The 17,507-nt window shown below is 41.9% G+C and overlaps 1 protein-coding gene across 1 annotated transcript; it reads right to left on the bottom strand.

Moving 5' to 3' along the window:
• Nucleotides 1-1,565: 1,565 nt before the first annotated feature.
• Nucleotides 1,566-12,970, bottom strand: LOC307201128 (uncharacterized protein; the record flags this gene model as incomplete). The annotated part of the gene is made up of 4 exons (XM_079950215.1): nt 1,566-2,555; nt 5,525-6,421; nt 11,455-11,506; nt 12,045-12,970. 4 exons carry the CDS (start codon nt 12,968-12,970, stop codon nt 1,566-1,568), a joined length of 2,865 nt encoding a protein of 954 aa, XP_079806341.1.
• Between the last annotated feature and the right edge of the window lie 4,537 nt (nt 12,971-17,507).

Genomic DNA, 17,507 nt, shown 5'->3' with positions numbered 1-17,507 from the left:
GCTCAAAAGCTTTTTAGTCTGGATTGTCACTTTTTGAAATATGGCAACCCTAGCAGAAATACAAAGTACTGGTAGGTACAAGTGCTGAAGAATGGGGAAACATGTGGGACTGAATTTTCTAATAATAAATATTGATATCCATTTTGAATTTTATCTCTTTTGTTCAAGGAAGGACCTGGGGGAGCAGGAGATTTAGGCAGCTGTGGGAAAGTGGGGACTTGCAGTCTCCACAACTGCCTCAAAGGGGCTAGGCCTCTGAAAAGTGTTGCTATGCTGACACTCCTGAGCAGACCTTGTTTCTTCTAATAAAGAGTTAACGTCACTTACTCTGTGTGCTTTATTGCTGGCTAGCTTCTGACATAATGTCAAGCCAAACACTTGAAGAGGGCCTAATTGAGTCTCACAATAGAGGAGATACGTTGAGTGTAGAGGAGATAGAGGAGGAGATAGATTGACTGCCCTTTTTTAATTTTTCAATTCTAAAAAACACTTCATAGCCTAAAGTCATGCAAGCATTGTACAGTATGAGAAAATAGGATAAAATATAAAAGAAACAAACTCAATGAACTAAAAGCAATAAAATCATATCTACAGTTATAGACACTGTAGAGAATGACTGAGGCACACTTCAGGGAAAGCCTTCTTAAACTTTCTGCAGGCAGTGCAATGGCATCTCAGATACTTTTTGAGGTGGCTGGCAGACAGCAGCTCCTTCTCCCCCTGCTTCTCTCTGTGTGAGAGTTTGTTGTCACATCCACAGCCTTGCTGTACATCACAGGTAGGACAGGAGTTGGGAGCAAGAAGACTGTTGCACCCGCTTGGAACTGAATCAGGCGCAATGTTTTCATACGATGGTAGTAGCACTGGGAAGGGATTCCTTTCAAGACTTTCCACTGGCCACCACTTGCCGCAATCCCATTGGTGATACTTCTATCTGGCCATACTTTGGGTGGATAGAAAAGGGTGCTCTGTGCCAATGGAATGATGTTGACAGGCAGCAGGTGGGCAAGATGGATGGATGGATAACTCTGTCAAATGCAAGCCCTCCTGTTCCAAGGAGGTTCCTGTTCCAAGTTGACTGAACAGGAGCACTTCTCATACTCCCTATGGCTTAATGCAGGAGTGATGAACCTGTGATTCTTCAGACATTGCTGGACTATAACTCCCATCTTGCCTGCTCATGAGTCTGATGGGAATTGGAACCCAATGACACCAAGAGGGCTACAGCAACTCCCCATCTCTGACTTAAGGTGGTGGGGATACAATGCACTATTAAGCACTATGTTAATCATACAAAAGAGAATTGTTAAAACAGTGGTCAAACTCCATGTTAGGGGATACACCATATATCATTAATAGCATAGAATGTTCCCTTCATTCAGCTTGGATTAATATGTTTAAGGGAAACATAGTTTAAGGGAAACATTACATTCCTCACCAAAACAGCACATAGGGGCCAGAGGGAATTTGGTGCATCCTTCTTTCTTTCAAGACTTTAAGTTCTGGAAAGAACTGTAATACGTTACATACATTAATAATGCCATGCCCATTTGATTTTATAAGGTTCATGAACAAAACATTTTGTCACACACCTTCCGCTGAAAGCCTAGCAAAGCATCCTTTACCTCCTTGTTTCTGAGGCTATAAATCAAAGGGTTGAGCAAAGGGATGACAACTGTATAGAACACAGTCAGTGTTTTGTCAAAGACGCCTTGAACCAAAGATTCACTGCTAGAGGTTGGTCGGAAGTGCAGAATGAGAATTGCCCCATGGAAAATGGTAACCACCATGAGGTGCGAGGTGCAGGTGGAGAAGACTTTCAGCCTGCCTGCGACCGAACTGATCCTCACCACAATGTTGCTGAGAATATATGTATAAGAAACTACAACACTCAGGATGGTGGTTATTTCTACAAGACCAGCTTCATAGAAAATCAGGAGTTCATTGAGGTGGATATCTGAACAGGAAATGGCCAAAAGTGCTGTGATGTCACAGAAAAAGTTATTGATCATGTTAGACCTGCAAAATGACAGCCTGAAGGTGAGGACTGTGTGAAGGAGAGAGTGCAATAGGCCTAGGGCATAAGACCCCAACACCAGAAGAATGCAGACTCTAGGAGACATGAGGACTGGGTACAGCAAGGGTTTGCAGATAGCCACATAGCGATCATATGCCATTGCAGCCAAGAGAAAGCACTCCGTACTCCCCAGACCTATAAAAAAGTACATTTGCATTGCACACCCAATAAAGGAAATGGACCTTTTCTCTGCTAGGAAGTTCACTAATGCCTCTGGAGCAAACACAGAAGAGAAACATACATCCAGGAAAGAGAGGTTGCTGAGAAAGAAGTACATTGGAGTGTGAAGCCGGGGACTGGCCCTTATTAAGGCAATCATTCCTAGATTTTCAACCAAGGTGATCATATAAATAACCAGGAACACCAAAAAGAGACTAGTTCGTAGTATAGGGTTGTTTGTTAATCCTACAAAGACAAACTCACTGAACACTGTTGTGGAGTTTTCTTCAGACATTGCACCCAGGTGAAATATCCGGATCTGAAAAAACACCAAAGCATAGCACAGGTAAAACAATATTTTACAACCAATGTATGGAATTTGTTGCCAGCAGTGGCAGGGATGACTATGAGCTTGCATTACTTTAACAGAAATTGGATTATCACTGCATCTACTCAGGAGATATTTACTCCTGTGCTATGAACGGTCAAAGAATTCATGCAAATCATTTCCTTCATTTCATACTTCTATCTATACCAACACAAGAAAGCATAGCATAAAGTGAACTTTTGCATACTTTTACATACCTTTGGAAATAAGCTCTGCGCAGCTTCTGCATAAACAGCTGTGGTACTCTGTTGCAGTCAGAGAGAGAGAGAGAGAGAGAGAGAGAGAGAGAGAGAGAGAGAGAGGAAGAGCGCTTGAGGCAGATAGATCAGCAAGTTCATGTAAGATATAAAATAATATTAAAGTGAACTAGATATGTTGAATCACAGCGATCTGATAATTTGCAATAATGTTTTCTCTCCTCAGCTCTAAAATAAGCTACAAATGTTCCCTTAATCTGATTGCCAACCCCCTGATTGTTGGTACTATATGGGTACCATAAGAAGCTCTGTTCCATTTTCTTTCTTCACCAATCTTTTCAGTGACACTTGGTTCCTAACATTACTTTTCCTCCAGATGTTATTCTCTAAGCAGTCCTGTTCTTTCAGAATTCTTAGCATAAATAGAATGTCTATTCTGATCTGAATTTGCAAGAGACTACCTTGCAATTTATTATGGAGCACTTTTGTTTGGCTGCTGTAAGATAAACAGCTGACAGGATATTGAGCTTCCTCACACATGACGTTTTCAGACTTTAATCCCTCCTGAAGTCTCATAGAAACTAAAATGACCAACAGGGAGCTAATTATTATTATTTACCTCTTAATGGAAAATGAGGTGAAATGGTGCTGTCGAGTAGAATTCCAGAGAGAGAAAGAGTGAAATATCACCATCACCATCACCATCACCATCATCTCAGGGCAGTTCACAGCATAACAACACAAAATAAAACCACAAAGTATATAATAATAACAATAACAATAACCAAACAATAACCACCAACACCCACCCTACTACAAGACACGCTTAAAGGTCCATAGAAATTAATCAGCCAAAATTCTGGTTGAAGAGGAATGTTTTTGCCAGGCACTTAAAGATGTATAATGAAGGTGCCAGCTGAATCTCCCTGGGGAGAGCATTTCTCAAACAGGGAGCCACTGCAGAGAAGGCCTCTTCTCGTGTTACCACCCTCCAGACCTCTGGTGGAGGAGGCACACTTAGGAGGGCCTCAGAAAGTGATCTCAGGGGCTGGGTAGATTGTTCCCCCACCCTCCAGCTTAGATTTTCAAGGGACATGTGGGGCAGCAGTGGGTGGGGGAATTGTCAAAATGGCCCCCTTCTCCCCCATTAGCAGATACCTCCCACTGGGGCAAAGCACTAGGAGGGTGTTCTGGTGGGGCAGAGGTTTGTATAGATTCAGACAAAGCAAGGAGCTTTGAAATTGAGGTGTCAATATAACAAGTATTATGGCTAATGCAGTTTCAGGATGTTCTTACTAAAATCTTTACAATTTAAAGAAATATGTTTTTAGTAAGATTCCAGTTAATTTTGTCAGAAGCCATGGGATGATGCATGGAATAGAGAAAGTCAACAAAGAAAAGTTTTTCTCCCACTCGAATAACATTAGAGCAGGTGGCCATCCCATGAAGCTGAATATTGGAAAATTCATGACAGATAAAAGATCATACTTCTTCACACAGCCCATAGTTATAATCTGGAATTTGTTCCCACAATAAGTAGTGATGGCTACTAACTTGGATGGCTTTAAAAGGCAAAATTAATGGAGGGCAGATCTATCAATGACTGCAGCTCATATTGTCTGTATTCTATCTCAATTGTCATTGTTTATATGGATTTGAATTCTGGTTGCTGGGATTCACTTGTGGGTAGAGTGCCTGTGCTCTGCTTTTGGGCTTTGCTTGGACATCTAGTTGGGCACTGTGAGAACAAAATGCTGGACTGGTGTGCTTTTGAACTGCTAGGTTGGCAGAAGCTGGGACAGAGCAATGGGAGCTCAGCCCATCGTGGGGATTCAAAGGGCCAACCTTTTGATCTGCAAACCCCAGAGGCTCAGTGGTTTAGACCACAGTACTACCCACGTCCCTTATTGTACATAGGACCATATATGTCACCAGGTGCCATACGTTCAAATTCATATTCAGGCTTGAATTTGGGTTTCTCACCCGCTCTCTGTTGGAAAAACTGAGATAAAGCTGTGAAAGCCATATTAGCTACATTGCAGGGAGGAAGGGATAAAAATATATAAATAAATTGTGGCAGGTGCCAATTAGTAATATCCTCACATTGTGCAACATTCTGTCCCATGACACCTACACAATACTGAACTTTCTAACATTGTGCTAGAATAGCAGTTATTGTTCCTTGTTCAGCGAATTTTTTAATGTGTGACATTTTAATGTATTTTTAATCTTTGTAGGAAGCCACCCAGAGTGGGCAGGGTACAAATATTATTCTTATTCTTATTCTTATTCTTATTCTTATTTGCTTCATCCTGAGAAAGGCATTCTTAGCACAGAAACTGATTGGGTTGCACCTTTGATCTATATAGAGCTCTTATCACTATGAATGTCACCGTATGTTTCTAAATTTCCTAGCACTGCAATAGCCTTCTCTCAATTTCATCATAAAGTTTTCATTCCAGTAACCCCTGAGGAATGAGAATTTTTTTAATATGAAGGCAATAGGCTTTTCAATTGTCCTTCACGTGTACAAAAAACATGAAGCCATGGTTATTGTCACTCCAAATTCATTCCCTGCTAGGACTCGCAACAAACAACCATGGAGAACAGATCAGTTATAACAGTGATCAAGTTGTATTGCAATGTACTTTGTTCCAGCTGTTCTGCTATTTCATTTCACAGTGAAAACATCCTCTCAATTGCTCGTTGAAGGGCACATTTAACTTCCTTGTTCCTCAGGGCATAGATCAAGGGGTTCAACATAGGGATCATCACTGTGTAGAACACGGAGGCGACCTTGTCTTGATCCAGACTGTATGCAGAGCTGGGTCGGAGATACATGAAGAAAATTGTCCCATAGAACAGTGTAACAACCATCAAGTGGGAGGTGCAGGTGGAAAAGGTTTTGTGTCTGCCCTCTGCAGAGCGTATCTTCAAAACCGTAACCAGTATGCAAGTATAGGAAATGCCAATGGTCATTGTGGTGGTCACACAATTTACACTAACCAAAGCAAAGATCACCATCTCATATATGTGGGTATCAGAGCAAGAAAGCTGGAGAAGTGGAGGAATATCACAGAAGAAATGATTTATTTTATTTGATCTGCAGAAGGACAAAGTAAAAGTGAATGTGGTGTGGGTAACTGAATGGAACAGTCCAACTCCATATGAACAAGCAACGAGCCAGGCACACCTTTCCTCAGACATAATAACTGAATAGAGCAAGGGGTTGCAGATTGCCGCATAACGGTCATAGGCCATTCCAGCTAGTAGGAGGCACTCAGTAATCCCAAATACAACAAACAGAAACATCTGGGTTGCACAGCCTGAAACCCCAATGCTCTTTCTCTCTGACAAGAGATCCACCAACATTTTGGGGGTGATGGTGGAAGAATAACAGAGATCCACAAAAGCCAAGTGGCTGAGGAAGAAATACATGGGAGTGTGAAGCTGTGAGTCACTACTTATCAGAAAGATCATGCCCAGATTTTCTACTATGGTGGCAATATAGACAATAAGGAACAGGATAAAGAGGGGCAATTGCAGGTCTGTTCGGTTTGTGACTCCTAGAAAAATGAATTCAGTGATTGTGGTGTGATTCTCCAGAGACATTTCCTCATATACAAGTTACCTGTGTGTGACGAGAAACAATGGTTAGCAATGTAATCTTTTATTTTCTCAGTTCAGTTCCCTTTGTGTGGCAAACAAAACAAAATACCATTTCAACAGGTGACTTTGGACAAAGACTTCATGTGCTTCCAGAGTTCTAAAGCAAAGGGTTTCAAAATACAAACCATGGTGCTCTTTTGCCCTTGTTTCAGGTGAAGGGTGATTCTCTCACCCACATCCGTTTTGGTGACCCATAGCTGGTGGGACGCATCTGCCAGTCAAAGGAGGAATGTGGACAGGCTTAAAAGCCTAACTCTCCTCAGTGCATTTCCAGAGTGGCAGCTCTCCTAATGCGCCACTTTTTATATTTATAATTATATACTGTATATATGGGACGTGGGTGGTGCTGTGGTCTAAACCACAGAGCCTAGGGCTTGCCGATCAGAAGGTCGGCGGTTCGAATCCCCATGACGAGGTGAGCTGCCATTGCTCGGTCCCTGCTCCTGCCAATCTAGCAGTTCAAAAGCACAAAGTGCAAGTAGATAAATAGGTACCACTCCAGCAGGAAGATAAATATATTTATGTATTTAGAGCATGGGAGTAGCCAGTCCCTATTTAAGGGGTTAAGTAGAATTTGTATTGGGGTGGGTACCCTCAGAATTGGCAAACTGAGAGCACTGGCCCCCCACATCTATTTCATGCTGTAGTAGTAGAGGGATATGTTGAGGGAGGGATATGGTAATTGGGCCAACTTGGTGAAACACCAGTTTGACACAGATGCAGGTGTAAGATGGGTCAGGAGGGAGTTAAACTGAGGCATCCTTATGGTGAAGAGATGCTTATCCAATCGACTTCTCACAACTGTCTTGCATAAGTGCTACAGAAATGAAGCTACTCTAGGATTCTGTCTGTCTCATTACATCTGTGGTTGATTACCTTTAAGGTGAACAGGCAGGGGGAGACTGTTCTAGTGCTCAGAGCAGGGATGGAATTTTGGTAGGCTTATTCTCCCAGCTCTCAGGAACCCACACTGAGGGGTGTTAGGGTGTTTCTTTTAACTACATGTTTTATTCTCCCCAATTCATAGCTCATTTCTTCATTCCTGGCAAAGGAGGCAAAGATGTAACCTGAAAATCTGAAAATTCTACTAAGAGTAGATAGTAATAAAATTATAGTTAACCTCAGGAGGGGGGGGGGACTTCAATGGTAAAATGTCAATTTCCTATGGAATCATGGTCAAGCTATTAAAAGTTTTCCATAAGACGATTATGGGGCGTGGTGTGGGCTGTTCAGTAGGAAGGTAATTAATGACTTAGGCTAGGGTGCAATTTTCAAGTGCGGTGTCTTTCTCCTACTCCGTTCATTGTATCTTTCAGTGGTATTGTTAGATCTCAAAATGTTCTCTAGCAAGAGGTGGTGAGCCCATCAGAACCCAATGATTTACCTGTTTTTGCTTGATTAATAGCCAGCTCTATTTCCATAACTGAAATGGGTGCATTTAGAGATGGATCCTCCTCCTAGGTTGCCCCTCAAGATGCTCCTTTTCCATAAATCATCTTTAGTTGTCTCCTCTACCATCAGTTTACTTTCTGCTGCTGCTCCCTGCAGTGCATTGTCAATTCCTGATGTCTCCCATCAACCCTCCCTTATCTATCCAATATAGAATATCCAGCCCTCCAGGCATATATTACATCTATTTTCCCAACAGCAGCTACTATGTTGTTTGTCTCTATATTGGTGATTAACACTAGTGATAAAAATGCTTGTGATTGCTAAGCATTGGCCCCTAAATACCATATTCAGAAGTGATTAATTGCCAGCTTACCCTGTGGGATGAAGCACCTGCTTGTTGAACATGATTGTCTGCTATCTTGAGGAGCCTCTCATAGTATTTATTATTTGCTGTTACCTCTGGGACTTAACTCCCCTAAGTTTCACTTATACTTTTTAGTGTGATGCTGAAGATAAGTTGCCCAATTAGTCTGGGCTGTTGTGAATAGTCATTTGTTCTAGAATGAGTTATTCATTCCTATAGCACTTCCTCATCTTCTTCCTTCCTTGTTCTTCTATGGGCTTTAGAGAAATCTACATAACGCTTGCAGGGCCAGCCCAATATATTTTGCTGCCTAGACACCCCCATGTACAGAAGCCAATCAGACTAGCAACTGAATCTTACTTCAAAACCAGCACTGGGTCAGCATTGTCTGCTGGTTAGCTTAGGAAATGCAGGACACACACCTCTGCCTTTCAACACTTTGCTGCCACTCTCTTACTTCTATACCTGGTGCATGCTCACTGTCCACTCAAACAAATGCAGCAGTAATGGCATCAGCACGCATCACATATTAAGAGCAGTGCTTTCCTGCTGAACTATGTAGACTACGTTGGCTGCCTTTTCCTGAAGGTCCTATCTTTGACACAATCAGAGAGATTAACTGTCTGGAAAAGCCAGTCAACTCAGACCAGCATTGAGCAAGCACCATCACTAGGGCACTGACTTAGGGAGTTGGGAACATCCCAGGTGAGTCTCAGGAAGAATGAGCTCTGCCTTCTCTCATCATCTTCCCTCTGAGGTGGTTGTCTCACTCTGTCTAATTGTAGGGCCACAACCTTCATCTCCCAGGTTTCCAAAACACCCTTTCCTTTGTCAAGCAGACATAAGCCCCATTCCATGCCCAATAAGCATGGGACCCTTTGGCCGGTGGGGCTGTGGCCAGGTTTTGCCCAGTATCTTCTCTGTGTGATGGGCTTGTGTGAAAAAGCTTCCTCATGGGTCCTTGCTGAAGAGGGGAGGGGAAAGCCTATATAAGGCTGCTTCCCCTGAAGCTCACAGCCATTTTGCTTTGAGAGCTTCCTGCCTGCCTGCCCTTGGGTTAGAGCCTTCACATAGCAATTCTGGGTCATTGGTTGAAAGGACCAGAAAGGAATTTCTTTCCTTTTGATTGGCATTTGGTTGGGGCTTTTCTCACCTTTCCCTCAGTGAAATTATGGCTTTCCTTTGTTAGCCAGAAGAATGTTGTTTGTATGAGGGTGGAAATGGCATTAGTCAGGATCAACATAGTATAGGGGGGTGGCCATAAGGGGCCTGAGGGGAGGATTGACCATGGCAATCCCAAGTGCGGGTTCGGTGTCTGCCTGGTTGGAATCTGCACCCTGGTCTCCCAGTGAGACCCTGCCTGCACCACGGCAGTTTCAACACTGGCTGACTCCCATTGTACAGGTTTGGAGCGATCCAAACCCAGCAGATCCATTCCATCAACACAGGGCTTGTGGAATGATGAACTGATCTTGGGACCCAATGCCATGGCAACCCTTGCACTGCCTGCTGCTTTCAATAAAGATTTGGCCTGATTTTATCCCATCACCATTGTACAGTCTGGTTATTTTGTTGTTCTCACGGGTCACATAATGCACCTGCCTGGGCAAGTGCAGGCCATTGTGGACCTCCAATCTCATCATTTGTTAAGACCATAATCATTGTTACCATTTGGAAGCATTGTTTCTAATGCTAAATAAAGATTTGCCTTGAGTAATCATTGTTTCCATAAACTTAATGAGTCTCTAAGAGGAATTATATCTTTGTAAACATTCTACCTATAATAACCACTAGTGTATTAATAGATCATCACTAACTTACATATCCATCTGGAGCCTGTATCCATAATAGGTGGATCACAGGGAATTCACCAGTGGAAAATCATGATAAATATAGTTCCCACACACAAGGCTTAATGGAGCTTTTGCTTCAGTTGGGTTTGTAATGCATATGTTAAAATTACATGGGCCAGAATGTTCAAGTACATTGCAGTCTCCTTTCTAAATCTGGAGATCCATGTTTCATGTGTGAAAACCACATCAAATTGCATGTTTCTAGTTGGGTGTGTAGCTACTTGAACAAGCAATATTGTTTATAGTGTTTATAGTGGTATCCACCGCAGCTCTTTCAGATAAGAGTAAATGTAGCATAAGACAGGCATATGCAAACTCGGCCCTCCAGATGTTTTGGGAATACAACTCCCATCATCCCTGACCACTAGTCCTGTTAGCTAGGGATGATGGGAGTTGTAGTCCCAAAACATCTGGAGGGCCGAGTTTGCCTATGCCTGGCATAAGAACGTAAGAGGAATCTGCTGGATCAGCCAAATGACCCATCTAGTCCAGCATCCTGTTCTCACAGTGGCCAGCTCCATGCCTGTGGCAGCATACAAGCAGGCACTTTCCTAGAGTTGCCATAACTCTAAGTGAAATTCAGAACAGAGTTTTTTGGGTGTGTTTTTTTAGGGGAACAAAAGTTGTTGCGCCTTTTTTATTCCAAGGCATGTCATGGAAAGTCAGGATGTATGGCAGCCCTAACTTTCCTCTCCTGCATTCAGTTTTCCCATCTAGGTTCAGAGGCGTCTAGCATTAGTATATAAAGACTTATATGCAGATGCATTTCTACTATATCTCTTTATATAAACAAATGCACATTCAGCTGTATTTGCTGCTAGCCTGTCTCTCCTTGAGGAGGTAAACCTATTCTTAGGCTGTACAACTCCAGATTCCATGACTTAAAGCCAGGGTGGTGACTTGCCCTGTGTTAAACTGACAAAAATAAAGAGGATGAAGGTTCACATAACATTTGCAGGTGCTGATGTGTATAGATGCAAATCTGTAAATAATTACTACAATTGAAATACAATACCTCTCCCCATAGTAGCAAAGACTGTGACCAGGTGGCATCTGTGTCTACTTAGACTGCAGTGCAAAAGCTAACCATTGATAGGCAACCTCAAGGCCTCTGCTGCTTTTTCTTCTTCTATTGTTCTTTATATACTAAGCATGTAATTGGTAGCCCTTCAGATTAGAGGGCTGCCCTGGGATAACTCTTCAAATGGAGAACTGTTCTCTGCAAAGTAGAGGATGGCTATCCTACTGACTGCTTTGGCATTTTAAAAAATGTAAAAAAATTAAGATGCCTGGGAGATGAATTTTGTCTGAATTTGTGAGTGAACAAACCTAATCCACGTCTCCCGGAATAATACATAGATCAGAGTGTAATTTTCTTTCTGCTTCTCTGAATTTCGCAATACAGTTCTTCATAAAAACAAAAACAGGAAAGACGTGTGTTTTAGGATAAAATATGCTTTAAAACGCACAACGTGAGATGAAATAGGTATTTAAAATGCTCTTTTTGGGATCGAATAAAATTTATATTTTGTAATAAAAGTATGTGTATGTATTATATGCAAAAATTCTTTTGTATTTTTTAAAGTAAAAATTGCAAATTAATCTGGAAATGGGATGGGATGGACTTCTGAACCAACATGCAGATATGACTGATGCATCTATCCTTGGTAGAGAAGGCTGCAAAAGGGAGGTGAACATTTTGTGAACTGCCCTGAGATCTTTTAATGAAGGGTGCTATATAAATCTAATAAATAAATAAATGATAAACATTGGTTAGGGAAGGTTCCTTCTACTTGCACCACCATTAGAACAAGCCCTTAAAATATAAATACAACAACAATAATAAACTGAAAGGCATAATGAATATTAGTAAACAGAATGAAAGTTGAATATCCTGTTCATTATTATATTGGTTTGCTATTCCATAATTTTCCTTTAGAATGGCAGTGTCTTCCCAAGCAGTCTCCAAAATGCATCCTTAACTTCCTTGTTTCTCAGGCTGTAGATGAGGGGATTCAGCATGGGCATCACCACCGTGTAGAATAGCGAGGCCACTTTGTCTTGCTCTAGTGCGTACGTGGAGCTGGGCCTCAGATACATGAAGAAAATTGCCCCATAGAATAAGCTGACAACTGCCAGATGGGATGTGCAGGTGGAAAAGGCCTTGCGCCTGCTCTCGGCAGAATGGATCTTCAAAATGGTGGCCAAGATACAGGCATAGGAGAGCAAGATGATTGCTGTTGTGCCGACACAATTTATGCTAACCTGTGCAAATATCACTGTCTCGTTGGTGTGCGTATCTGAACAAGAAAGCTGTAGCAGTGGGGGAATGTCGCAGTAATAATGGTTGATCACATTTGGCCCACAAAAGGACAGAGTGAAGGTAAACACTGTATGTAGAACTGCATAAGAATTGCCAAGGAAATAGGAACCAGCTACTAGACACATGCACCTTTTCCCTGACATTATGATGGGGTAACGCAGTGGGTTGCAGATTGCCACATACCGGACGTACGCCATCACTGCCAATAAGAGGCATTCAGAACTTCCACATATAACAAACATAAACATCTGAGTTGCACATCCAATGACCCCAATGCTTTTGTTCTCTGCCAAGAGAGTGACTAACATGTTGGGTGTGATGGCTGAGGAATAGTTGACATCCACAAAAGCCAAGTTACTGAGAAAGAAGTACATGGGGGTGTGGAGGCGAGGGTCTCTCCTGATGAGCAAGATCATCCCAATGTTCCCCATCAGGGTAACAATGTAGATCAGAAGGAACAGAAAGAAGAGAGGCAGTTTCAGCTCCATTCGGCTTGTGATTCCTAGGAGAATAAACTCAGTGGTGCTTGAATGATTCCACACAGACATGTTTTTTATTATAGATTAGCTGTTGGGACAGAAAGAAAGAAAAAGGCTGAGTATCTACTATCTATTTTGAGAGATAGCGAAGAAGATGGGAGGAGGGGTCAGACAATTTCCATCTCCTTAATCCTGCCAGTTGCATATGGTCATTAGGAGCAAATGATGTGCAAGAGGGAGATTGGTGGAACTACACCCTTTTTAAATTCCGGAGGAGATATCATTTCAGAATTCCCTTCAAATTACAGAATGTTCTATTTTCAGGAGATACCCATTTATTCAGGGGTAAGCCACATTAGATTCAATGTTATTTACTTCTGAGGTCTGTAAATATTTCATCTTTTATTTTACTTGGAGATAAAGTGCTACTAATTTTTAAAATCCTACACATTTTGCATGAAAACACCTTTTGAAGGTAGATTTTAACTTAGTGCCCTCCTGTAATCTTTTCCAAATGTGGAAACTCTGGTGCCTGTATAATGCTATCTTCCCTACCAAATTACTTCTGTCTTTGTTTTCAGTGGAAAAAATCTGATCCACTCACATATTCTTCAGAACACACAAATTGGATCCCTTCCACCCACACGGAAGTTAATAGGAATTCCAATCTGTATTGAAGATATGTATTTGACCACCCAAAAGCACAATCAGCTATGGATTGCAGCATCTTTAATTGTAGCAAATGAGCAAAATCCTAAACTCTCAGCACCATTCTGTCTACCACTAGTATCTATTTTAAAGTACTCAATGAATTGCAGATGACAACAACAACAACCAGAGATTCCTAGGAGTTGTCTCCTGAACACCATTTTCATACTTTAGTAGCTCACCTATGGAATGGAGCCTCAGCAGCATTCAGAGGGTTGAGTTTGGATGAGGAGCTCACAGAGTATTTATTCATTCTCTTGTGAGGATTCCCTATAGGCTCTCAATCACTTTTTCTCATCAGGGTCCAGACTTGCAAGGGGCCTAGAGTCTAAGCTTTCATTTTTTAAAAAATAAAAAGTACAGTGGTACCTCGGTTTTTGTTTTTTTTATTTTTATAGAATATTTATTAAAGTTTTCAAAAAATAATACAATGTAAAATAAAAAGAAAAAATAACCAAAAATACAAAAATAAAAACAATTAAAAACACATAGAATTTCCATTACTTATTTTCTTTTAACTTATTTTCCAGACCTCCTCATACCTCCCTTTCTTGTATTCCAATTCAAATTGTTAGTTCAGCAAATCCTCACCATTAGTTTTTACTTATTTCTAGACCTTTTTTTTCATATCTCTTAAGCATTACAGCTGGAAACCACTTAATTTCTGTCCAACATCATTCTAACATTCATTAATTTTACAGTATTTACAGGTTTTTGAATGTCTCTGTTGACAAACATTTTAGTTTGTGAATGCCATAAACCCAGAAGTAAATGCTTGTTTTCGAACACGCCTCAGAAACTGAACATGCCACGCAGCCTCCGCTGACTGCAAGATCCGGAGCCCTAGCTGTCGGCTGTCGAGTCCTCGGTTTTTGAACGTTTCAGTACTCAAGCGGTCTTCCAGAACGGATTATGTTCAAAAACCGAGGTACCACTGTAAATACCAAGACCTTCTAGAATGTACATGCAACTTTCTAAGCAATTTCTATGAAATGAGTCACCAGGCTGCTCCTGCCTTTCAATGTTTTTAATCCATGTGTGCAGTCAGAGCTGTGATTGATGAATGAGCTATTTGGACACCAAGCTCTACAGCAGTGTTTCCCAAACTTGGGTCTCCAGCTGTTTTTGGACTACAATTCCCATCATCCCTGACCACTGGTCCTGCTAGCTAGGGATGATGGGAGATGTAGCCCAACAACAGCTGGAGACCCAAGTTTGGGAAACACTGCTCTATAGGAAGCCTAGTCCAAAATGGCTGCTGTTTTCTACTTCCCTTTGGTGCACTTTGCTTTCCTGGTTCTGTCTCATTGTTTAAGCCACAGAATCTCCAGTTTTCTTGGAATCTTAAAAGGGGGCTGTTGGATTGTTGCTCTGATTCATTATAAAGCAGCACCTCTTTTTAATTTAAATGTTATAATATAATACTGTTATAATATTTAAAAAAAATGTTCAACCCATTCATTGTATGTACAAAAAAGCCACAGATAGCACTTAGGACCAAACATTCCTACCTAGCCTTGTCTTGTTTCAAAATAGAATGACAAGTCACATTTTATAATTTATTTATTGCAGCCATTTATTAGGGCTGTGCACAGACTCACACAAACTCTGAATCTGCACCAGGGCCCTAATCTAGATTCCCTGGATTTGGCAGACCTGCCAAAGGGTCATCCACCCAAAATCTGATCCCTGATCAATTGAAGGCAGCGGTGCCAGCTCCTGGGGGCTGAGCCCTTTTGCCCCCCCCCCCCATATTTTGGGAGTGGGGACTCCAATCTCCAATCTCCAAAAAGCGCAGCACGGAGTCGAGTGTTGCACAGCTCCAGCGGTCGACTCATTCTCCTCCTGCTGCTGTTGCAGAGGGGAAGAAAGGTTGAAGCAGCCTCCCATCAGTGGTGGTACCAAGAGGAAGTGGAGGAGAAGCCACCAGCCACTGAAGCTGCATGGTCACCATGTTTGGCTCTTGACATCACACATATGTCACACATGCAACCCTGGCCTTGCAAGCTGGTTCCTCTGATTCAGGGGCAGGGCTACTTAGGGAGGGCTGTCTTTAAGGGGGTGCAAGGGGTGTGGGGCACCCAGGCATCTAATTCTGGGGGGTGCCAAATGTATACCTACTGTATACTGGTCTCTCTTGATCAGCGGCAGGGGAAAGGTTGTTATAGGTGAGCGTTTCCCCCTCCCCAAAAAAGTTCAATAACTTTGAGTTCACCCTCCCCCACCAAGGTCAATAACTTTGGCTCCCCCTTCCAAAAAAAGATCAATAAAAGTTAATTTGGGGGCAGCTAAACTAAATTTGGGGGCGCTGGGCGGATCTTTGCACTCCGGTGGCGCATATGCTAAAGACGGCCCTGTACTTAGGGTTTTTAAAAACCTAAGTAAACATATGGTTGGGCAGGTGGGATAAGCTGCATCTCCTTTCCCCCTCTCCTGACTGAATAAAAGGTCCTGCATGTTTGTGAGTGCAATATGCAGGGCTGAATCCTGCACTTACCATCTGATAAGCAAAACATTCCATTGAGCTCAGTGTTGCTCGTTCACAAGCACCTGCCCTTAAGAGAACCTCCTTGGGAAGGAGCAATACGATGCAGGGTTGAATCCTGCACTTACCAGTTGGTAAGAAGAGGATTCCATCATGCAAAGAAGCATGATTACATGGCACATGTTTATATCAGCAGCTCGTTTGGAGATATCCCTAAGGACCAAAAGTCCTACAGGTGGAATATGAGGCAGAATGCTAGAGGGAGAGATACACACATAAAGAGCTTGGAAGCAGTCAGGGGGATCCATTCAGAGTGCATAAAAGAACAAGGAAATGGACACTCTGGTAGGCTGGGCAGCTGACTACTTTAAACAAGAACCAAATCAGCATTGTTCTACAAGGGGATGATTTCCATGTTTTTAAAAATGTGTATCCTGTTGTGAACGAGGAACACTGGAGGAGAGTATATTTTTTTCCATGAGATGGGGAAACAATCAGGGCAGAAGTGCCTCAGCATGGTTAGTGGTGGCAAAAAATGGACACTGTCACATTCTTCAGCCACAACTTTGCTCACCTTTCTTCCAAGAATGGTGAATTTTACCTCTCTGCAGGAAGAGTGACAAGTGCAAAATATCGCTCAGTTCATAACTATATTTCTTCTGGCACTTTGGGAGTGAATGTGCATTTCTTTATATGAGATCTTAGTATTTAACATCTTCATATATGTAGATAGATACATTTTTTTTATGTATAGATACAGAGAGATACATTCTTCAGACATTGAGCAGCACAGGGTGGAATAGCAACCCTTATGGTGAAAAATGGGATTTGTCTAGGAAAAAAGAATAGAAGTATGATATGTATGAAGATGGAAGAACCAATCTGTTTCTCATTTGTGTCATCCATAAATCTGTTCCATAGGCTGATTCCATTAATCAGGCATTTCTTATCGTAAAATTCCACACAAAAATGCATTTATATATGTGTTGGTGTATATTTCTATATGTATTCTCTCTCTCTCTCTCTCTCTCTCTCTCTCTCTCTCTCTCTCTGTGTGTGTGTGTGTTTCTAAATGTACTTTGATATCCTTAAATTGCAGAGAGCAGTGTTGCAAAATTCAGAGAAGTGCAAAAATTATCCAGTCTAAGAAATTCAGAGCAAGTCACAAAAAACGAAATTCCCCAAGCATCCGTTAACAATATGGCCAAGGATCTACTTGCCTAGAGATTATTCATAAAAGTGTCAGGTGTGTTGTGATTCAAGCAAAAACCTGATTGGGAGGTGGCGTTCATGGGGTATCAGCTTTGTTAGAAAGGCAGTTTGAAAAAGCTGCCCTGCTGGCAAGAATAAGGTGCTGCTATGGCCATTTCACACTTTATGTAGCAGCACGTCCATTTTGTCACCTGTGCACTC

The sequence above is a fragment of the Podarcis cretensis genome (assembly GCF_951804945.1).
Source record: "Podarcis cretensis genome assembly, chromosome: 1".
NCBI lineage: Eukaryota > Metazoa > Chordata > Lepidosauria > Squamata > Lacertidae > Podarcis > Podarcis cretensis.
This window is presented reverse-complemented; position numbering and strand designations above follow the sequence as displayed.